This window comes from Squalius cephalus, assembly GCF_949319135.1.
Source record: "Squalius cephalus genome assembly, chromosome: 17".
Lineage (NCBI taxonomy): Eukaryota > Metazoa > Chordata > Actinopteri > Cypriniformes > Leuciscidae > Squalius > Squalius cephalus.
In genome coordinates, this window is record NC_137138.1 from 9007898 (window position 1) to 9033281 (window position 25384).

General features: G+C 36.6%; 1 protein-coding gene across 4 annotated transcripts in view; it reads right to left on the reverse strand.

Moving 5' to 3' along the window:
- The window catches only part of arhgap24 (Rho GTPase activating protein 24), a 119138-nt gene that overhangs the window by 66523 nt on the left and 27231 nt on the right, over window positions 1–25384 (reverse strand). For all 4 annotated transcript variants that reach the window (XM_079898407.1, XM_079898406.1, XM_079898408.1 and 1 more), the window contains exon 3: window positions 7270–7357. In XM_079898407.1, coding sequence (XP_079754533.1) covers window positions 7270–7357 — 88 coding nt within the window. The remainder of the gene's footprint in view (window positions 1–7269; window positions 7358–25384) is intronic.

Consider the following 25384-nt stretch of genomic DNA (forward strand, 5'->3'; position numbering starts at 1 on the left):
ACAATTGAATGAAAGAAAGAAAGAAAGAAAGAAAGAAAGAAAGAAAGAAAGAAAGAAAGAAAGAACGAAAGAAAGAACGAAAGAAAGAAAGAAAGAAAGAAAGAAAGAAAGAAAGAAAGAAAGAAAGAAAGAACGGACAAAAAATTGAGAACTGAACGAACCAACAAATGAAGCGAACAAACAATTGAATGAAAGAAAGAAAGAAAGAAAGAAAGAAAGAAAGAAAGAAAGAAAGAAAGAAAGAAAGAAAGAAAGAAAGAAAGAAAGAAAGAAAGAAAGAAAGAAAGGAATAAATGGTAGCACTTTATTTTAAGGTGACGTAGTTACACGTTACCACATGTACTCAATAATAACAGTGAATTACTACAGTAACCCTAAACCAAACCCTGACCGTAACACTATAGTAAGTGCAAGTTAATTATACTCACTACTTACTTGAGAAAGTACAATGTCACTACGTCACCTCAAAATAAAGTGTAACTGTAAAAATAAAGAGAAAAAAAGACAGGAAAGAAGAAGCAAAAGAAAGAAAGCAATGTCTGAGTTGATGATTTTGCAGGTGTTCTCTAAAAACCCAGATTCAGTTCCTCATCTGCAAGGTTTCTGTCCACTTCACCTCCGACTGACTGAATCACACTCGTGTCTGTGAAACACACACTCACTTCAGCTCCGACTGACTGAATCACACTCGTGTCTGTGAAACACACACTCACTTCAGCTTCAACTATTCCACAGCTCCTCCTGCAGAAATGCTCTTCAGTTCACAGGTGTGTCTCAGCTCCCCATTATTATCACTGGATGTCAGTGAGTTATAAATAAATCAGAAACTGATAAATAAAGGATCAGTGAGTAAACAGCGGTCTAGATGGGGAAATGATTAAAGATTATGAGCCAGGATCCATTTTCTGTCTGGTTTGGAGTTATGAAACAAAGCTGTCAGTGTGAGTGTTTGTTTTAATTTGCTTTTCCAGAAGAAAATCGGTGTGAAATGTGTCATGCTGTGGTGCGATCACCATGCTCTGCGAAACCAGCTCTGATATTTCATTCTGGTGTTCATTGGGCCGGTGAGGTAATTATTCACGTTTTTATGACAATAGATTTGTCTGCGTGATAGAGAAACGTATTATGAGCTGTTGCACTGCAGCAACAGATGGAGCAAATTTGAACCCCACATATTAAAACTTTCAAGAAAAAAAGGTTTTAATTAAAATCCTATTTGGCGTTCATGAGGTACTCGATTTTCTCTCGCTGGTCTGAAATCCAAAGCAACAGGCCTGTGAAATTGGAAAGGACTCCTATACCACACTGTGGAACATTCGAGATTAACATTTCAACCTGACTGACAGATAACGTCATTTATGTTGATAAGCGCAGCTTTTTATCGGTCAAAAATTAATCCAAGAATGTGTGCCGAATCTGCAAGTGAATCAGTCTCAAGCTCTATGAAATTATTTTGCATATCCCAAAAGCCATGGTACTACACAATGGCACAAAAACATCTCTATCTCTTCGAGTTACCAGGTAGCGACAAGTGACTGTCTTTATGAGAGAATCAATCATCCGTCCATTCAAGCGATTCATTCAAAAACGCTAATATATGAGCGAGTCACTGAATCATTTTCTAAACCGATTCATTCAAAAACGCTCATTTATAAGTGAGTCACTGAATCATTTCATTAACCGATTGATTTTAAAACCGCTAATTTATGAGTGAGTCACTGAATCATTTTCTAAACCGATTCATTCAAAAACGCTAATATATGAGTGAGTCACTGAATCATTTTCTAAACCGATTCATTCAAAAACGCTAATATATGAGGGAGTCACTGAATCATTTTCTAAACCGATTCATTCAAAAACGCTAATATATGAGGGAGTCACTGAATCATTTTCTAAACCGATTCATTCAAAAACGCTCATTTATAAGTGAGTCACTGAATCATTTCATTAACCGATTGATTTTAAAACCGCTAATTTATGAGTGAGTCACTGAATCATTTTCTAAACCGATTCATTCAAAAACGCTAATATATGAGGGAGTCACTAAATCATTTTCTAAACCGATTCATTCAAAAACGCTAATATATGAGTGAGTCACTGAATCATTTTCTAAACCGATTCATTCAAAAACGCTCATTTATAAGTGAGTCACTGAATCATTTCATTAACCGATTGATTTTAAAACCGCTAATTTATGAGTGAGTCACTGAATCATTTTCTAAACCGATTCATTCAAAAACGCTAATATATGAGGGAGTCACTAAATCATTTTCTAAACCGATTCATTCAAAAACGCTAATTTATAAGTGAGTCACTGAATCATTTCATTAACGGATTAATTCAAAAACGCTCATTTATGAGGGAGTCACTGAATCATTTTCTAAACCGATTCATTCAAAAACGCTAATATATGAGCGAGTCACTGAATCATTTTCTAAACCGATTCATTCAAAAACGCTAATATATGAGCGAGTCACTGAATCATTTTCTAAACCGATTCATTCAAAAACGCTCATTTATAAGTGAGTCACTAAATCATTTCATTAACCGATTAATTTTAAAACCGCTAATTTATGAGGGAGTCACTGAATCAATTTCTAAACCAATTCATTCAAAAACACTGTATAGTGTAGTACTACATTTGGTTTGAGTCGCTTCACCTCCATTCACAAATCCTCTCCCGTATTCGATTTTGGACGCAGCGTAATTCGTTCAGGAACAAAACAAGTGACTATTTTCATGAGGAAATCATTTAGCAAATTCATTCAAAATACTGATTTATTCAAAAATGAAAAGAGTGATTGTCATTAAATCGTTCACTAAAATGATTCATCAAAAAAATAGTGATTCATCAGCACAGCACAAAAACAGACAAAGTATTGCGATATTGTGTGTAAAACGTAAGTATTAAATTATTGATCTTTTGTATAAAAGCAAACATTGCTCTTGCAAACGTGATGTTTTCCCGCCTATTAAGATATAACATATTCAGAAATACAGTGCTCCTCATGTGATAATTCCTCATTTACTGGCAGATATTTATTAACAGACGCTCGTTTCTGTCAATTTTTAGATTTTAGGTTTCTTTTGCTGTCATCTGCTGCAAACTTAAAGGGATCGAGCTACAGATTATGACAAATATTTAACTCTTTATTTCCCCACGCATCCCTGACAAAAATCCAGCTCTGGGAAATGTTTCGAGTCAAAATGACATGATAAGGAACCAAATTAATAGACGGCAAGAATTGAAATTCAGTCCATGTTATCCCTACACAAAACACTCCCATCTGTATTTATGAAAGACGAGAGGAAATTAAATGCACTTTTAACAACCCTCTTTTATGAACTGAGCTTTACAACATTACCTCCAAAAAGCCGTTTTTTCAAGGACAAGTGATTTCATGGCCTAAAAGCTATGCTTATATTCCAAAATACTGCTGAGATGAACAGTGGAATAAAGATGATAAAACACCACTGTATGGAAAAGTGCACGTAAGCATGGAATCGCTCCTAAACGCCTTCATCTAAGACAGACACGCTGAACAATGGCTCGGGTTTTTCACAGTCCGCTGGCAGGACAGTGTGAGTCCTGAAAACATGCTATAAATCTCCGTTTCTGCTGTTTTCTGGCACAGTGCGCACACTCTCACGGCTCTCCGCCGGGGATACGCAGCACAGGCCAAAGACGCCTGTAATACCAGGAGCTATCCGTTAGCATTCCCATGCGTCTCAACTGCAGGTGCCCGGCTGGCGCGTGGGATTGTGATGATATCGCTGATAGATACAACGTGGCATTTGCCTCCTTCACTAATAAGAAGAACGTGATGACAGGGTCAGTAAGCGATGTGTCATATTAATCTGCTCCGCAAAAAGCCCTTATTCATGTAAATGCCACAGTGTCACCGTAGATTAAGGTCCAACGCTTCATTACAAAGACCTAAAACTAACTTTTTGCCTTCTACAAGGTCACAAGTCTGCGAAACAAAGACACAGTGTGCTCAGGTGCTTCCCCAAACACAGACACGGTTCATTCCACTGCAGAAGGTGATGTGAATGTCACCATAGAAATCCTTATTAAAAAAAAGTATTTTAAGATGAATCAAATTCCTGTTTTAGACTTAAAGTCACCATGTAATCAAAATTTACAGTTGTTATTTTTTATGGAATATTGCAGTATTTGTTCAAAATGATTTATTTATGCACTTATACATCTACTGAGCTATAACTAAAGAGATCACGATTCTCACATGATTATGAAGACAAATTTTTAAAAAACAACGTAATTTAAAAGAGGTTCTGACAAAAATGTTAATTGCAACAGTCTATTTAATTTGAGTGAATTAGAAAAAATCGTTTTGAATGAATGATTCAATGACTCACTCATAAAGTCTTCACTTCTTTCATTACTGGATGAATCAGCGTTTTTGAATGAATCTCTTGAATGAATGATTAAATGACGAATTTAGGCTGCATCTGAAATCGCATACTTCCCTACTACACAGTAGGTGAAAAACAGTATGCGATGTCCGAATTCACAGTATTCATAAAAGGCAAGGCACAAAGTACCCGGATGACCTGCTTCTTCCGGCGAGATTCTGAAGTGTGCATACGATGGATACTTTACTATCCCATGAGGCCACGGGAGAGGATTTGTGAATGGCAGTGAAGCGACGCAACTGATGCTGTAGGTCACATGATAGTGACGACATTGCGAATGTAGTACGTCCAGATTACATTCATACTACACACATTCATACTATACAGAACATGCTTTTTTAGCAACCATGAAGTTATTACTTATTCAAAATAAGTACCTACTCAAGACAGTATGCGATTTTGGAAGCAGCCATAATTTTTGACAGTCATTTGTCGCATCGCCAACTAGTGGCGTAACGATGTAATGATACAATATTTACTTTAAGCGCCTTACTTTCAAAAAGGTGATTTGCTCTATTTTGATCGCTACCGTAGACATCAGTGTTTATATCTTAACTAAAAACTTTTATCCCAGGACGTCTGTTATAATTTTTATATTTGTAACAGAAATAACCATATGAGGTTGAAAAGATATTTATGAAGCTGTTTTATACATATACATGACAACTGCTCTCTCTGAAGCAGCGGCAGCGCCAACCCAGATCTGACTGTTCTAGTGCGAAGGTTCAATAGACACAGGCGAATCACTGTCATTTAGGAGTAATATCACATGTGGGTGTTCGAATCGAGATCGCAATCTTTTAACGATTAATCGCGTATATATATATATATATATATATATATATATATATATATATATATATATATATATATATATACTCACCTAAAGGATTATTAGGAACACCTGTTCAATTTCTCATTAATGCAATTATCTAATCAACCAATCACATGGCAGTTGCTTCAATGCATTTAGGGGTGTGGTCCTGGTCAAGACAATCTCCTGAACTCCAAACTGAATGTCAGAATGGGAAAGAAAGGGGATTTAAGCAATTTTGAGCGTGGCATGGTTGTTGGTGCCAGCCGGGCCGGTCTGAGTATTTCACAATCTGCTCAGTTACTGGGATTTTCACACACAACCATTTCTAGGGTTTACAAAGAATGGTGTGAAAAGGGAAAAACATCCAGTATGCGGCAGTCCTGTGGGCGAAAATGCCTTGTTGATGCTTGAGGTCAGAGGAGAATGGGCCGACTGATTCAAGCTGATAGAAGAGCAACTTTGACTGAAATAACCACTCGTTACAACCGAGGTATGCAGCAAAGCATTTGTGAAGCCACAACACGCACAACCTTGAGGCGGATGGGCTACAACAGCAGAAGACCCCACCGGGTACCACTCATCTCCACTACAAATAGGAAAAAGAGGCTACAATTTGCACAAGCTCACCAAAATTGGACAGTTGAAGACTGGAAAAATGTTGCCTGGTCTGATGAGTCTCGATTTCTGTTGAGTCATTCAGATGGTAGAGTCAGAATTTGGCGTAAACAGAATGAGAACATGGATCCATCATGCCTTGTTACCACTGTGCAGGCTGGTGGTGGTGGTGTAATGGTGTGGGGGATGTTTTCTTGGCACACTTTAGGCCCCTTAGTGCCAATTGGGCATCGTTTAAATGCCACGGCCTACCTGAGCATTGTTTCTGACCATGTCCATCCCTTTATGACCACCATGTACCCATCCTCTGATGGCTACTTCCAGCAGGATAATGCACCATGTCACAAAGCTCGAATCATTTCAAATTGGTTTCTTGAACATGACAATGAGTTCACTGTACTAAAATGGCCCCCACAGTCACCAGATCTCAACCCAATAGAGCATCTTTGGGATGTGGTGGAACGGGAGCTTCGTGCCCTGGATGTGCATCCCACAAATCTCCATCAACTGCAAGATGCTATCCAATCAATATGGGCCAACATTTCTAAAGAATGCTTTCAGCACCTTGTTGAATCAATGCCACGTAGAATTAAGGCAGTTCTAAAGGCGAAAGGGGGTCAAACACAGTATTAGTATGGTGTTCCTAATAATCCTTTAGGTGAGTGTATATATATATATATATATATATATATATATATATATATATATATATATATATATATTCAGCAAACCAGTAACCGTAAGTGTTGTTGAATGTGTGTGTTACCACATTTACAGCTATTAGAAAGCAGATTTCTGTAGAAGTAATCTATTTACTTTGTATGTATGTAGGTGTGTATGTTATCAGAGCGTTCCCCAGAACTCAACAGGAAGTAGAGCTCCTCAAGCGCTCATCTGTCCTCAGTGATTCATCATCCACCGCACGAGAGGGACATCTGTGTTTTATCTGAACCCTCTCCAAACACAACCAGAGCCCGAAGAGAGAAAGAAGCACGTGATCTGTAAACTAATTACAGCAGGTGGCAGATCCAGCATCATTCATCACTAAACTGCATTTGGGAGAAAAACAAATCACACCCAAACTTTTATAAAGACGGATCTATTTGAGAACACATTGGTTGGTTTGGATGACAAGAGATTTATAAAATTGTTAACAAATGCAAGAGACTGTTGAACAGAAATGACACAGACTTCCTGTGATGTGTTGCATGAGTCCGTAGCAGGATTCAGCTGTGTTTGTCAGCGAGATGCCCAGTGCTGATCTGTTCTCATTATCTCTGATGAATGTCTTTGAAGACCTCTTCTCAGCGAGTGAGGTCATTTGGGTGCCATCATGAAAGCCAAAGAAAGAATGTATTGCAAAAACAGACATGGTAAAAAAAAAAAATGTTTCTCCTTACCTGGGATGACTTCAAATAGGAACTTTCCGCTTTCCTCCCCATTGCTGGGATGTTCGGTGACTCTGTTGCCAGGTAGGGAAATGGTGCCCTAGAGGAACCAAAAAGCCAAAAAATAAAAAAAATAGTCAGACACAAACTGCTGAAGAAAGCAAGACCTCCGAGAAAAATAAATCACAGAAAGGAAAAAGCTCCGATGCATTGGAGAAAAGAATTGTTGGACTGAGGAAAAATAAAAAGTTAAATGTGAAAACTTATTTTTCATTTACATATTTTGATTTAGATTTCAACTGAATTTGATATGATCAAAATTATACAAAAAAAAAAATCAAATATAACAAAACATAAATAAAAACTTAGGTTAACTTAGTTTACTTTTTTATAAAATAAAAATATTTGTATTATATTTTTTGTTATATTTGATTTATTATTTTTTTATATAATTATGATATATGTGAACCTGGATTACAAAACCAGACACAAGTCGCATGAGTATATTTGTGGCAATAGCCAACAATACATTGTATGGGTCAAAATGATCGATTTTTCTTTTATGCCAAAAATCATTAGGATATTAAGTAAAGATCATGTTCCATGAAGATATTTAGCAAATTACCTACCTTAAATATATACAACATTTCTTTTTGTGAGTGAATACAGCACAATCGCGAACAGAAATGGACAACTTTAAAGGTGAATTTCTCAATGTTTCGATTTTTTGCACCCTCAGATTCCAGTTTTTCAAATAGTTGTATCTCGATCAAATATTGTCAAATCCTAACAAACCATACATCAATGGGAATCTTATTTATTCAGGTTTCAGATTATGTATAAATCTCAATTTAAAAAAAATGACCCATGTGACTGGTTGTGTGGTCCAGGGTCACATATATTAAATCAAATATAAAAATATCATACATACTAGGGGTGGGAGAAAAAATCGATTCTTAGATGCATCGCGATGCGGACGTGGACGATTCTGAATCGATTCACAAATGTCAAAAAATCGATTCTCTAAAAAAAATTTTTTTTTCTTTTCTAATAACGTAATATTGACGGAACGCAAAAGGCGGAACTCTAAGCGGACGTGCAGTGCGCGTGCAGTCTGTGGCGCGCGCATAACAGAGTCGCGCACATAACAGACGCATGATGGCTGAGCGCCAAATTCGAACGGCACGGTCTTCGTTAAAAGCTAACGTATGGAAAATTGGCAATTTCATTGTTACCTATTTAGTATTTTTAGCGCAATTTTCCTACGGACAAAATTGCGATTGTTAACTCATGATTTCTGTTCTGTCTGTGCGCACCAATCTTGCACTTCTATCTCCTCCTCAACCAGACCACCTAGAGACTTCGGGTTTTCGGCATTATGTTAAGGAAGGTCTAATCTCGGGAACGCACACAAAAAAAAAAAAAAAAAAAAAACCATAAAAAGATTTACTATCTCTTAGTGTTGTGATCCCATGACGTCAGAAAATTGCGCTAAAACACTCACTGAGTTTTTATTACTTGTTTGTATGAAAGCTGCTTTCAGTATTTAGTTTTCACATCAATATACTGTAAACCGATCTGTTATACGTACGTTATACTGCCCTCCACAGTCACAGTATCAGTGCAATGCCAGTCACAAAAAGTTACATTTTAACTGTGCTCTCTGCAGATGTTCATTCACTTTTTTTGTATAAGCTGTTTTTGATTGTGGTACAGCAAACATTTCAAGTCATAACTCTTTATTATTTAGTTGTGTATAAGAGCGGCTTTGTATGTTACTAATTATTCAGAATATGCGTAAGTCCACAAGCATTATAATATGAGAGCTGCTGGGACATCGTTCTATATTTTTGAACAAAAACTGTTTGTGATTTTGCTACAGCAAAATGTTTTTTTGTCTGAAGGATTATATTGCTCATTGGAAATAACAAGAGGATGTTGGTTAGAAGTCTATTATTAAATGCAAGAGATTCAGAATATGCTGAAGTTTGTATTAATTTACTACAAGTACGCTGCTAGTACAGGCACACATTTATTTTCCTGTTGGTCCTTTGCAATGTTCAAATCACTTCCATTTGTTTTATTAATAAAATTAATATAGGAAGATGGAAGTAAGTTCGTTATGGGTCATCATAAATACTTTGCTTTAAAAGTACCAAGTAAGTAAAAAAAAAAAAAAATCGTTAATAATCGATAATCGTTACCCTCTGAATCGTAATCAAATCGAATCGTCAGGTGCCTAGAGATTCCCACCCCTAATACATACATACATACGTGTGTGTGTGTGTGTGTGTGCGTGTGTGTGTGTGTGTGCGCTGGGCATCAGAAGGCAGAAATCAGCAGCGCTGGCAGTTCAGAGGTTACAGATGGATCCCTTGGGGGTCTGTATAATAGAGCGCAGGCGGCATTAGTGTCGACAAAGCTCTTGTTATTATGTAGAAATCGGATCCTAAGCAGCACTGCGACTGCTGTGGCATTATAGATCAGTGTTTGACACGCTGGATGAACTGGTGCTTTAAATAGACCCAACATCAGCACAACACAACGGCCATGTTACCGCCACCAGAGCACTAGTAAAGCACAGCCTGATTTCCCCCATTGCTCTCATCTGTCTGTCTCTTCATCCTTCTGCTTTCTCGCCCTCCTCTAGCAATGATCTGTTTGTCATTTTCTTTCTTTTTATTACCATACTATCATGCAGTATGTGTCATGTGCACAGAATGAAAATGTTCTGGATATTGTACCTCATCATCTACAATACTATATTTCAACATGACATTATGATGTGATCGTACTTGTAGTCAAAGGTTTAACAGACAGAGCCCAACCGTTGTCATGTAGGGATAAGATCGAATGGGTGTTTGAAAAGAGATCGCAATATTTTAACGATTAATCATGCAGCTTGAATGAAGATTGCTTTAAGTTCACTTAAATTAAAAGTTGTTACACTCTTAAAGCCTATTAAATGTTACAAAGAATGACTTTCAATTATACTGTTATGTTGAATGGCTATAATTACTCCTTTCATCCCCAGAAACTGAGAAAAATCTTGAAAAATGTGATATATTTTGCAATCGATTGACAGCACTAATATACATATTTTCCAGATAATATTTACACACATTTTTTATATTTTTATTTTCTAGAGTAAAAATTAGTTTTTACAGATCAAAATAAATTGCTGTCTATATTTTAAGAAGGGGTCTTACACAAGGGGATCAGCATATTGGGGTCTACGGTATGTATATATATATATATATATATATATATATATATATATATATATATATATATATATAAAAAAAATGTATGTAATTATTATTTTGTACCTTAAATAAGGGTCTAACCGCTTGAAGGGAATTTCCCACCATTTTACCGCCAGGTGTAACTTCATCCTGCTATTTAAATTACAGAATCAAGATACAAATGACTGACAGTCACACGTGGTCCGACGGCACAACGAATGCCATTAACACAACACGTGTTGAGCAATGTTTTCATATAGATTTTAATAGTAGCATTACAGTACGCGCTAGCAAACTGGGGTTATTTACGGTATGCAGGGAAACAACTGCAGAGGTCTAAAGTAGTCACCTTTGTAGGAGAGTATTTCATATATGTGCTATAGTTGGGCTTAAAAGGCACATTTTCATTAGGAGAGAGAGAGAGCTCAGTTACTTCCTTATCAAATATCAGTGCATATGTTCCGTATCCAGTATCTCGACATGCTTGGAAACACTGAGAACATTTAGGATGCAGAGATTTAAGAAGGATACTTAACATAGTGGCTGATACATTATTTAAATCTCTCCACTAGAGCTTTGGTTACATGACATTATGAGAATTGTAATGAACTTGTGAGATTAATGCACTAAATTGATCAAAAGTAAAAAATCATATTTCCAATAAATGCTGTTCTTAGTTTTGACTTTCTATTCTGAAGAATCCTGAATAAAGTATCAAAGTTTCCAAAAAATAATAAACAGCAAATCAGCATATTAGTATGATTTCTGAAGGCTCATGTGACGCTGAAGACTGGAGTAATAATGCTGAATATTCAGCTTTGCGTCACAGAAATAAATTACATTTTAAAATATGTTCAAAAAAGAAAACAGTTATTTTAAATTGTAATAATATTTCAAAATGTTACTGTTTTTACTCTATTTTTTATCAAACATATGCAGCCTTGGTGAGCATAAGAGACTTTTGAATGGTAGTGTAAATTCCTGGCTGTAAATATAAGCGATATAGTGAGGTCTGACTTAATAACTAGTTTGGGTTTTCATAACGCAATCATAAACATGCAGCAGTGTCCATAAATGTCACAAGCCAGTTGTCGTTTTCTAGACTTCATGGAGTCTTTGAACCATTAGGATCGGTTTACTATGATATAAGACTCAGTAAACAAGTCCTTATAAAAATACTTGGTCTAGATTGTAGGGTTCCTGGATGTAAGTGGTGCCTGTCATGGTAATACGAGTAAAATAAGTAAAAAGCAGCCACATATGACGATCATTACACAATGACCTCTTCCCCCGGGGTTTTAAAGTCTCTCTGCATGTGGTGCAGAGACTTGCCTCTGTTAAAACATCATAAACCTTCACGAGATCTGAAAGCGGGATCCCGCTGACAGTGCGTTCAAGTTGAACTCGAAACTTCTTAAGCGACGGAAACTCTACCTGCCGGAACATTGGTGGGGCTCATGAAGATAGCACAAATTTCAACCCACAACGAGGCAGGTCACCAGTCTGATGTGGGCAGCAGTTCCTGTTTTAGAACCGGAGGCTTGAGGGTGGGTTACTAAAGACATGGGCCCTTCAATTAAAGGCATTTTTGTTGCCCCCAGAGGCATTCCATGTGGAAAAACATGGAAAGACACATCATCAAAAGGCCGGGAACAAAACCCCGGCCCATTCCAGAGCAGAGTAACCATGCATCTCCTTGCCACACTTCCTTGCTTACTCTACACTAAGAGATGTGAAAGAATGTGTATTTGCTTTGGTGAGCAACAACAATGATCATGATATATATGGTGGAGTATGGCCCAAAGCATGCTGGGATTACTCAAGCATGCCAACTTTCATATATAACCTACATTTTCAGTGTACTATTCTGATCCGCATTTGGCCATTTAAAAAAACTTACTACAGTAAGAACACATTTTTCCATTCCACTGTGCTACTTTTCCATTGTTTTTCCTATGTAAACCCGCGTTAGACAGACGTCTTTAACCATTGCATCCGCATCTTGTGTCTTTTGTAGCGTCTCACTCATGACACGTTGTTCTAAAAATGTGGCGCTCAAGTTACAATAAGTTGACCAGTGTCTCAGCTCGTGTATCTGCCCGCCTTTCAGACATGAAGGATCATCATCTGCAGCTCAACCTTGTGAAGACAGAGCTCCTTGTAATCCCTGCAAACCCATCAATTGACCACAACTTCACTGTGCAACTGGGGTCCACAACACTAACACCATCCAGGACAGCAAGGAACTTGGGGATAGTGTTTGACGAACAGCTGAGCTTTTCCACCCACATCTCAACAATGCCCCGGTCATGCAGATTTGCGCTCTACAATATTAGGATAATCAATCAGAATACGCAACACAGCTACTTGCTACTGCAATGCTCTACTAGTGGGACTTCCAACCAGCACGTCTAAGCCTCTGCAGACGATCCAGAATGCAGCAGCTTTGTCTAGTCTTCACTCAGCCTAAGAGAACCCAAGTCACTCCACTGGCTCCCAGTTGTGGCCAGAATCAAGTTCTAACACTGGCTTTCAGGCTTCCCTCTACCTCAACCCACTACTGCAAATGTATGCTCCCTCCCACCAGCTTAGGTCACTGAATGAGTGACGTCTTCTTGTTTTGGACTAAAGGCAAAAAGTCACTCTACAAAACCTTTACTCTCTCTGTTCCTCTCTGGTGGAATGAGTCGTCAACTTCCACCCAAACTGCTGAGAACATCACATCTTTTAAGAAACAGCTGAAGACGCACTTCTTCCTCAAGCACCTAATGATCTCACACTTTAAACCAATGCACCCCTTGGGTTCCCATGATCATTGCTTTGGGGCAGCAGTTCATCTCCCAGTAAGGTGTTGCACCTCGCTGACCTCTGGAGTCCTGGCTGTTTTATTGCGTCCTCATTAACACCTCAAACCAGACCTCAACGGTTCATACTTTGACACAACCAACCAGAAATATACTGCAAAGATAGATCAAAGAGACTTCCATGGGCCTTCTGGATGATCTGGACAACACAGGAATGGAAACTGTGGGAAGAGGAAATTAGATATTGGGTCCATCGCCCCAGAAAGCTGTCCTACGTTGAGCAGGGGCAGAGGTTAGCTTAATATCATCTCAGGAATTTCCCTCCCTGCTTGAGAAAAAATAAAATAAAGAAGCAGAACAAAGCAAAAAAAAATGATTTGTTATGTCACTAGTGTTTATCTTTAATTAGATTTCAGTCCCCTTGGTGCCAAAACGAAGTTAGCTTCTCAGAAACTTGCCTACACAGAGCCAGCGGGTATGTGGGAATCCCCCACAGAGACGCAAATATCCAGATCGAATCAGAAGAGCTGCTTCATTTGTTTATCAACCAGTGGAGATTGATGGTGGAGGACCAAAGGGAACAGGAGAATATAAAACAAGCTATAAACCAGTGCTTAGGCCCGAAGTCCTAAACGGTCCCATGGAATTAATTAAGGGAAAGCCATTTGCTGTGGAATGGTCCTATTAGGTGCACATTTGAACATTTAACCTTGACTTTTCCTCAGAGGGTTGCCCTCATGTCTAGTTCATTAGTGGCCCCTGTTTGTCCTGCAGCGCTTTTTCACACTTAGAAGCCACATTCACTCACCTTTTTTTCTTTCTGCTTTTTAATATGCAGTCTTTTGCCTGCAGCGAGTGTGAGTGCAACAAATGTGCCCGTATGCAAGTGAAATCAGCTGTTTACAATGCTAGTTATTTTCTCTTTGGGGAGAATATTGGGGGATATTATTGGGGGATATAATTTTTTTAAATACAGTACAGTAAATTAATATTTTGTTTCTAAAAAGAGAGGCCAATTTTTGTACCTTTTTAAGGAAAACAAAACATTATTATTATTTGTGTTACTTTAGCCTGAGTTTATACTTGATTTTTTTATTGTAATACAGATGCTTTTGCCTCTAACATAGTTTGCATGCAATATAATCCTATATAGATAGTCTAGACAGATTTAATGTTTATAATAACAGCAATCTAATATTTAAAGCATTTGAAGTAACTTTATATTACATGAGAAGTGTTTGTCCATCCATCAGCGCTTCTCTCAAGCATGTTTTTCTGCCAATGCTGACCGAACTCTGTACTAAAAAAGCCACTGCAACCGATGCTACAGAATCTACAGTACAGCGCTATTCGATTACAGAACAAATGACTCAGTGAGCCAGTTCTTTTAGTGAATCAAAAACACACAGCACAACAGTGTAGTATGATTCTGAACGAATTGCTCTTATGAACCAGCTCTTTTAGTGAATCAAAAACATACAACGCAACAGTGTAATACGATTTCAAATGAATGGCTCTTATGAACCGGCTCTTTTTAGTGAATTAAAAACATACAGCACAACAGTATAGTATGATTCTGAACAAATAGCTCTTATGAACCGTCTCTTTTTAGTGAATCAAATACATACAGCGCAACAGTGTAGTAGCCTATGATTCCCGAACGAATTACAAAATATGCAGCATAACAGTGTAGTACGATTCTGAATGAATGACTCTTATGAACTGGTTCTTTTAAGAGAGTAAAAACACACAGTGCCACAGTGTAGTATGATTCCCAATAAATGACCCTCATGAACCAGTTCACAAAAACATTGAGAGTGACCAGAGTAGTAGCCTATGAATGACTCCCAAAGTCAATTTGCAGATTACCATCCTGACAACTTTCAGTTCAGATATATGCCACCTAAAAAATAAAATCTACCACAGAGTAGCCGCAGGTAAACATAATTTCCCTCACAGCAGTTTGTGGTTGTCTAACAGAAAACAGGTGGGAAATTAGCTAGTTTGCCAAGAGTTTAAATCAAAAACTAATTCTGAAATGGACAGCATCCATCTAGCCATTTTGATTGGTCACAAGTGAGTTGCCAAATGTGTTTCTCTGTTTGCTGAAATTTGTTCTGTGCCACTGAGGTGGGCTGAGGAGACTAAAGCTATTACTGCCAGTAATATTATAAATGCCCACAATGGCAGACCTGATAAAATCAGGTTTGGCGTCTGGTGTACCTGTAGATGGGGGGGTCAGCCCACAACCAGACTGCTGCAGTTCAGAAATGTGATTAACCTCAACTTTCCATTACCTACATCCTGACCAATGTTCCCCGGTGAGATGCTCTATATAAAGTATCTGAAAACAGAGATATATAGGCCACAGAGTCTGTGCATGTGACTGTGTGTTTGTGTGAGAAAAGGTGTCTTCCTGTGTTCAAGCTGAAAAGAAAATTAATGTCTCTTATGCTCACCAAGGCTGCATTTATTTAATCAAAAAAAGGAATATTTCATAATATAATCGCAATATTATGAAATATTTAAAAATGAAATATTATTACAATTTGAAAATATTTAAAAATGTAATTTATTCCTGTGATGCAAAGATTAATTTTCAGTACTCCAGTCTTTAGTGTCACATGATCCTTCAGAAATCATTCTAATATGCTGATTTGCTGCTCAAGAAACATTTCTAATTATGTCTTATTTTTATAAACCATGATAAGTTTTTTTTTCAGGATTCTTCGATCAACAGAAAGCTCAAAAGAGCATTTATTTGAAATAGAAATCTTTTGTAACAATGTAAGTCTAAGTAATCATTATAAACGTCTTTACTGTCACTTTTGATCAATTTAATATATCCTTGCTGAATAAAATAAAAAAAATAAAAATAAATCTTACTGTATATATTTATATGCCACTCAACTCTGACATCATTTGCTACCTAAATATAAAATCATCCTTTAATTGGTAGATATTAATATCTAATTTTGAGTTTTGGAAAATTAAATGTTACGGTGCATTAAAATTACTCACTTTTGTTTTCAAGTGCAAAACTATTTATCATTTCCAGCATCAGTTTATAGAGTGCACATTAGTCTAGTCCACTAATAAAACCTTACTTGCTACATCTACATTTATTCATTTAGCAAACGCCTTGAAATAAATGTAAATGTAGCTAATAAGCTGTTTTGTATCTTACAATATGAATCAGCTGAAGTGTGTGATTTCTTCAGTGATAAAATACTTCATCCTATCCGAGTTTAATAAACACATAGCCTATATTACAGCCTATTATTTTTCAACAAACACAGAAACCAAGGTACCAGCCTCCAAAACAAAAGAGACTTGTTATTTATTGGATCCAAAAATGGATGTTCATTTAGGCCTAGGCTGCGGAAACAAAATGACTCATCAACCTCATTTTGTTTTATATATTTCAGAACTCTAATTTCAAACAGCAATTGCACCGAGGCAAAATGTCAAATCGCCAGCTAGCCTAGCATACCAATGACCAATCATGAATAATACGAGAGACATAAGAGGCCACATGAATCACTCTAAATTCCCTTTTTGCTGCAGGTTTGAGCTTTGGTGAGAAAAACCTGTTCACAACCTGGACTTGCATGAGTCAGAGGGAATCATGCAACACACTCCATCTCAGAGCTCAGAGGTCTTTCATCTTCATGTTCATTGTTTTGTTGTGTTCAGTTAGGAGGAACAAATTCACTCTGAGCACAAATCTTCTCTAGTTTAATATGATCTTTTCATAGCTCAGAGTCAAAAGCTGCAGTTTGTACACCATTGTACAACAATATCCCTCAGGGTTCAAACAGATTGGCTACCTTCACCTTTTCCTTTCAGATCTCTGTTCCAAACTAAGTGTTCTGCCTCGTGTCAAAACAACAAGCCAACCAAAACAACCACATATAACAGAGTTCTTCACAAGAAACTAACGCTCACCATGAGTTTCTGTCATTTATTACTCATGCTCATGTCGTTCGAAACCCATAAGAGTTTCGTTCATCTTCAAAAAAAAAATTAAGATATTTTTAATGAAATCTGATAGATTTCTCTATTTTATTTCAGCTAAAGGGGCTATATGTAAGAATTTTCATATATGAAGCGTTTTTTGTAATGGCAATGTGCGAACAACAAAACTTAAAAAAACGAGACCTTCCCGGACTTCCTAGGTTGGACGACTCAGAACACATGTGCCAGGAAAACCGGATGTGAGGTTTATGTGCGTTCCCGAGAGCTCTTCCGTTCTATAACTCATGAAATGAATGCTTATACAATGTTCAGGATAATGCCGAAAGAGCTATTCTGTAATGTAACGTCATGTGTCATGCAAAGAAAGGGGATTGATTCAAAGTATAGTCTCATATATTCTGATCTATACAGTCTATAGTCACAAGTGAATTTTGTGAACACAAGTGTTATTGAGAGGAAAGCATGCAGTATATTTAGGTATTCATCTAAACGTCGCTCTCAGCAGCGTGGACGGCGTCAGGATGTTCAATAGTATATCGCTGCAAGGGTATTTCAAACTTTTTACTTCTAAGCAAAGAAGGAAAAAGAACTTCACCGTGAGTATATCGGAGCACTGAATCATGTTCAGTCTCTTAAATAAGTTGCTGTCTGCAGTTCACTTAATGGCCACCGTCATCGCTAAAAACAAGAGTTTATGAATTCTACATGTAGCCCTTTTAACGTTTATTTTATTTAAAGTATTAGTTTACCCAAAAATGAAAATAATCCCAAAATTTACTCACCCTCAAGCCATCCTAGGTATATATGACTTTCTTCTTTCTGGATCACAAAACCAGGGTATATTTGTGGCAATAGCCAACAAAACATTGTATGGGTCAAAATTATAGATTTTTCTTTTATGCCAAAAATCATTAGGATATAAAGAAAAGATCATGTTCCATGAAGATATTTAGTAAATTTCCCACCTTAAATATATAAAACATTTATTTTTGTGAATGGATGCAACACTATCGCCAATAGAAATGGACAACTTTAAAGGCGATTTTCTCAATATTTCGATTTTTCCGTACCCTCAGATTCCAGATTTTCAAATAGTTGTATCTCAGCCAAATATTGCCCTATCCTAACAAACCATACATCAATGGAAAGATTATGTATCCAGCTTTCAGATGATGTATAAATCTAAATTTAAAAAAAAATTACCCATAAGACTGGTTTTGTGGTCCAGGGTCACAATTGGAGTTACATTAAAAAATATCCTGGCTCTTCCCAGCTTTATAATGGGAGTGAATGGTACCATAGACTTTGAAGCCCCAAAAAACAGATCCATCCATCATAAAAGTAATCCATACAGCTCTAGTGGGTCAATAAAGGCCTTCTGAAGCAAAGCAATGTGTTTTTGTAAGAAAGAAATCTATATTTATAAACCAGGCATCCTAGGTCATATACACCTATGATGGCTTGAGGGTGAGTAAATTATGGGATAATAGTTAACAACTGCAATATGTTTGTAAACTTCCATTCTTTTCCAAGGAAAGAGTCAATTTCCTGCAGTGGTTGTGCAGTGTTGTTCTTCAATTACTGACCAGCGAGCAGCATTGAGCAGCTTTAGGAAGCTGTGTGTTTGCACTCTTGCTTGACATTCTGATATGATTTGTCCTGGGAAAAGCAAACTCATTGGAGATCATTAGATTGTGATGTAGAGTAGTTTCTAATCACATTAGTCACTAAGTGCTTTCTAAGGCCAATTAGCCAGCTTAGCTTACAGATAAAATGCAAATGATCTAAGAAGGACAACAAATGCAATGGAGATAATTCCTTTGTGCAGTGCTTAATGCTGGAGCTCCGGATGCTAATTGCTTCTAATAGCGGAGTTCCACCATTGTTTGCTACCACTAATAAGAAGGAAAGTAAACTTTCTCAAAGTTTTTCAAAGCTAGAAAAGTAAAGTGAACTGCAAAGTCACATGTCTCTTAAAGTCGGCATGAAACAGAAGCTATGATTCGCTATTGTGACATATATCCGAGTGAAAAAACGGCTTCTTGAACAAACAAAAATGTAAGGCGAGACTTGTTTTTGTACATGGAGAATAGATTGAATTGATTGGATGGTTGTGTTTTGCTATTGCTATGATCTCATGTGAGTGAGATGCCCTCACGCCAGTAAATGCATCATCAGAGAAGAGAAGCTGCTGTAAGTATGGGGGGGGGGGCTATTTTAAAAATAAAAAATCAATTTTGAATCAATTTTATTGATGACTTTAAAGGGGATCAAGTAACAAGCATCTCCTTCTAAAACTTAAAAAAACACCTTAAACTTTGTAGCTGTCATGACCTTTATAGTTCATGTCTTGTTTTCTATTGGCTGTGCACAAGAATAAACACTGAAATGTGCAATTCATTCTTTTGATTATTTGAGTTCCTCTCGTTTATCATGCAAAACTACACTTCAGTTTCCTAAAAAGAACATTTTCAGATTTCAGTCCATATCGCATAATTTCAGATCAATGTTTGCACGAATTATCTTCCGAACACAACATGGGTGCATTTTTCTGCAGCTGAAATATTGCGTTTTAATAAACTTTTGCGTTTACTGTTGTTTTACGGTCTAATCAGATGAGATTCATTAAAAAGGGATATTCTTTTATGGTGATAATACACCTTGCAGTAAAGTTATAGTGCCACACATTTTGTTCGTTGGAGGATGGATGGCGACAAAAAAATTTAGGGAGAGCGAGCACAGAGGACATAAAAAAGATTACAGAACTAAGACATAAAAGTTAGAGCCAGAACCTCAGTCTGCTCAGAATACTAATTACTGTTATATCTAACGCTAGAGAGAGAGAGAGAGAGAGAGAGAGAGAGAGAGAGAGAGAGAGAGAGAGAGAGAGAGAGAGAGAGAGAGAGAGAGAGAGAGAGAGAGAGAGAGAGAGAGAGAGAGAGAGAGAGAGAGATTCAGACTGGACTCAAATGCAGGATTCAGTTCTTAACTACAGCTGATATAGTGGATAATGAGAGATCACCTGTCACAATTGCACAGCACATTACAAAGGATAATAAAAAGAAAGACAGAGAGATACTTGCATAAACCTTCTATCTGTCTGGATGTCTCCTAGACTTGGCAAAGTCTTGACACATATTCAAGGACATAGAACAAGAAAGTGTTTCAGAGTGTGTTCACACTTGGTTCGGTTCAGTTAAAGTGAATTCTGGTGCGATTGCTCTGTTAGTACGGATCATTTGAATAAGTGGTGCGCAACACGCTTTCAAATGAAATGCTTCGACTGAAATATGAACGCAAGATGGACCAAAGGCATCTAAACAAACCAAAAACAGACGTAATGTCACATTCTGCCCTAAAATGCTCAAGCACACCTGTTTTTTTCTCGTCGTAGAAGCTTTGTTGCCCATTACACACCCTTAAAAGTGCTGATCAACTGTTATTTAAAGTTGAAGCATTCTGAGCCACAATATCGATTAGCAAACATAAGATCCATAACCTTACCCATATTCACATTAAAAAAACTGTAGAGTAAATCACAAGTAGATCAGCACTATTTTTCTACGAAAGCAAATTCCCTTATGATTATGCTCAAAGTTAATGGCCTGTATCCTGTATAAATTAAAATTTCAGGTGTCTATATCCTCCTTTTATACCTGTGATTAATTTTAGCTGACACTGCCTGTTCTCTTTAAAAATCCCTTGTGAACAGATTATTGTCTCCATTGTTTTTCATCCCGCTTTGTAACTATAAGCCCTGACTTCATTTAGTGAGCACTGAAAGATGCTTCGCTCCCTAGACAACCTCTGATGTCTCTAAGTACAGTGGAACAGGAAGAACAAGAGGAAACTGAGGCTCAGCAGGTCATTTAGGACACATCGGTGAATAAGCTCATGAAGACAGATGATGCTGCTGCGCATATAATCAGGGATTTGATTACACATTGCGATCAAGGACAAATAAAATAAAATAAAATAAAATAAAATAAAATAAAATAAAATAAAATAAAATAAAAGCCAGATATGCCACAAAAAGTTTTTATGAAATATATATATATATATATATTTTTTTTTTTTTTTTTTTTGCAAGAACTGAATGATAAAAAATTAAATAAATTAATGTTTTTGCCAGATATAACATTTTTTTGTAACATTTGCCACCAAATTGTCATGACTGAGGCAAAAAAACAAGTCATGAAAAATGATTTCCTTTTTATGAAGTTGGTCTGTGTTTTATATCAGACAAAAATCCCCCCGCCCCCCAAAAAAATTGATTAAAAAATCATAAAATCATAAAATAAAATACAAATATTTTTGCCAGATTTGCCACAAAATTCACATAACTTTTTTATTAAAAGTAAATATAAAATAAAAACAAATTTCAAACATTTAAATTAATAAAATAACTTTTCATGAAATATATTTTTGCAAGAACTGAATAAAGATAAAAATGTTTTTTTTTTTTTCCATATAATATAAATATAAACATGAGTGAAGAAGACTACTGATTCAAATAAAACAGCAAGTATTAAATATTAGAATTAACCAAATATATTACCTTTTTCTCACATTTGCCACCAAATTTTTCTGATCAGGACAAAAAATAAGTTTTTTTTTTTTTTTTTTTTTCATTTTTAAGAATTCCTACTAATTTAATGATCCATGTTTTATATCAGACAAAAATAAAAGTAAAATAAAATACATTTCAGAATAAATAAAGATAGATTTGAAAATGAAAGAAGATTTCAAATTAAAATAAAAATGTATTGCATTTTTCCAGATTTATTTTAAGAGTTTCAATGATCCTAAAACAGCATTCCGACCTCAGTGTCATCACAACAAGTCCAATTATTCTACTTCCAGCTGAATTACAAAGATTATGCAATCCATACAGCTGGACAAAAACCCCTTTATGAACATCTATCTGTACTTGAGTGCGTAAAATGAACCCACATGCGTTGGTCCCCTGCCCACTACCACCCCTCTCTGCATGCCAGTAGATGACCTCTGACCCTTCCAGTGGCTGCTGTGTGCATTCCCAACGTGACAGACGCACACGACCCCAGACGGTTGCGAAGAATATGACCCTGTCAGTGTATGTGTGTGTGTGTGTGAGTGTGAGTGTGTGTCACATGACCACGTCTCCTTCGGCAACATCAGGGGGGCAGATGTTCATGCACCGGAATGAGACAGCAATTAAGCTAATGAGGCAGTTAACTAATGGAGCCATCGCTTTGAATGAAGATGCTAATTAATAGCCACTTTAATGATAGTGCTTCATCACCTCTTGTGGCTCTGTTGCATTGTGGGACGTCTTAATTACACTTCACTTCCCTCCTCATTTACAAACAGATGAATTTTGAGATTTATTCTGACAGTATAACTTTGGTATCATGACGGGTCTTATTCTTTTTTTGGTTCCGAAGGTGTAGCCGGTGCATCTTTCTGTTTGCTGCGTGACAGTTCGGGGAAATGATGGGCTCCGTGCAAATAGCGCAAACAGTCTCTGTGTGCCCTACTTACAGACAAGTTTTCCATCTCTAAAACAAACTCAGCTGGTTGTTTGTGCTGTGGAGAATGTTAAAGCAACAGAGCATGTTGTAGATGAGATAGTTAGGATTAATGCACTTGTCTTTGGTTCGCTGGTCACCATTATTTGTGGAAAAGAGAGACACACAAAGGATCTAAATTTACCATTTGTGTTTTCCTTAAAGAGGCCATATCAAGAAAAACAGCTCTTTGGAAATAAAACTATGTAGATATACTGTAACATTCATAATACTCCCTCCACAGTTGGTGTGTGCGAATTATGACTTATAGTTGGGTCAACTTATTTTCAATGAATTTTAAAAAAGTCATTTTGGGCACAATGCGCCTTGCACAAGCCAAATAATTTGTAGCCGCAAATTATATATATATATATATATATATATATATATATATATATATATATATATATATATATATATACACAAAATAAATAAAAATATAATTCTCTCTCTCTCTCTATATATATATATATAATACAAAAAATTATATATATATATACAGTATATTTGGCATATTCAACTCTACAATAATTATATATATATATATATATATATATATATATATATATATATATATATATATATATATATATATACAAAATAAATATTGTGAAATATTATTACAATTTAAAATAACTAATTAAAACTATTTTCATATATTTTAAAATATATAACTAATATTGTATACAAAACACTGACCCAAACTTTCTTTAAGGCCCACCCAATCTTGGTAAAGTAACAAACCTCTCAAACAGACTCTAAGGGTCAGGGGAAAAAACTTAAGAGGAAAACATTTTATTCTACCCTTCTCACAAATTATAGGTGGACACAAGCCCTTGAAAATATACATCTGTGTTCACTTCACTGAGAGCTCTTCCCTGGCAGGCTGCATAATATTCCACGTTTTGAAGTTCATAAGGGATCTCATTCATAAAACAGAGAGCAGAACAACAGATGCATTGTGGGCCGACGGTTGTTCTTTCCATTGCCGTCTAGCTCCCTTTTTCTAAAAGCCTAACCTTGGTGTGTAGGCTGGAGAGATTAACAAAGACAGAATAAGTTTGGAAAGGTTAGGCTAAATCTTGGCCAATGAAAACCACATGCTGTACTACTTATGAATATGTAAATGTGTTTAAACGGTATTCAAAAGTGGTTTGTTCCTGTTTTTTCTTTCAGATCACTAAATATGCTGAAATATGGCAAAATACATTTTTAGTACTCTTGCTTTCTTTGTGCAAAAATAGGTTCACCATGGAAAGACAGGCTGATTCTTAGGAACTTTCAATCTTCAAGAGTCCTTTTCTTAATATCTTAGAAATACATGCTCGAAGAAGCAAAGAACGAGCAAGGTCTTTTAAGGCAAAGCCGTTTTTTACAAACTTTTCTTACATAAACATGTTGTGCCGACTTTCACAAAATGACTGCATTTATACGATCAAAAGCAGCCCTGGCTTTAAAAGTTTGCATACTCTCAGATTATTCATAGGCTTTGAAGCCACTGATAGGATCCTTTTCCTTACTGTTTGATTTAGTCAATAAACTGCACTGAAGTACAGCTGGATCTTCTGAAAAATAGTCTAATGCAGAAGTTAGATGACAACACTGTTTCAACATTATAGGCCATTGTGGTTTCTTCTTACGTTTTAAAGAGCTATATTGGGAAACACTTTTTGCATTATAAGCATTTTCAAAGCAATATAAAACAAACTATAATCCATGTCCTTTCGGAAATAATTGAAAACACCTTTAAAGAGTAAAATGCATTATAAAACATAATAAAACCCATAAAAATTGGGTGTTGATCATGTGTTTAAACTTTAAATGTGAAAATGTCTAAGTAGGCATGATAGATAGAATGACAGAAAGAACGATAGAACGAGATAGAGCGATGGATGGATGGATGGATGGATGGATGGATGGATGGATGGATGGATGGATGGATGGATGGATGGATGGATGGATGGATGGATGGATGGATGGATGGATGGATGGATGGATGGATGGATGGATGGATGGATGGATTAAAACTGGATGCAGAAATGTAATAAAGCCTGCTATGTTAAACAGCAAACAATCATCTGTTTCTCATTAGACGAGTGAAGAATACATAGCAGATCTTCTTCTCTCTGACTAGTTCTGCGCATATGGAATAGTTCATGGCAATGATTAAACAATATGCAAAGAAAAGACAAACGCTGCTCTTTCATGGTTGAATGTCTGGTTATCGTGTCAACAACAGCCTGTCATAACAGTCACTGACTCATGTCTGCCTTTCCATTTACTCTTCAAATACTCAGCAGTGGCTCTGAGGGGGAAAGCAGATCAAAAGCATCAGTATATACTGAGTTTTGATGTTACCAGGTCATCAGAGGTCTTAAAAATCCGTTTTGCACATAGTCCACCTCTAGGCACATGGGTTTGATTTATATTGTGGTGATTCGCATTAATGCACTTACTTTGTCGTGGCAAAGCATGTCTGAGCCCACATGACCTCTTATTGCTTTCTCTTTCATACACACAGACGTAAACACTGACACACACTTCACGCCCG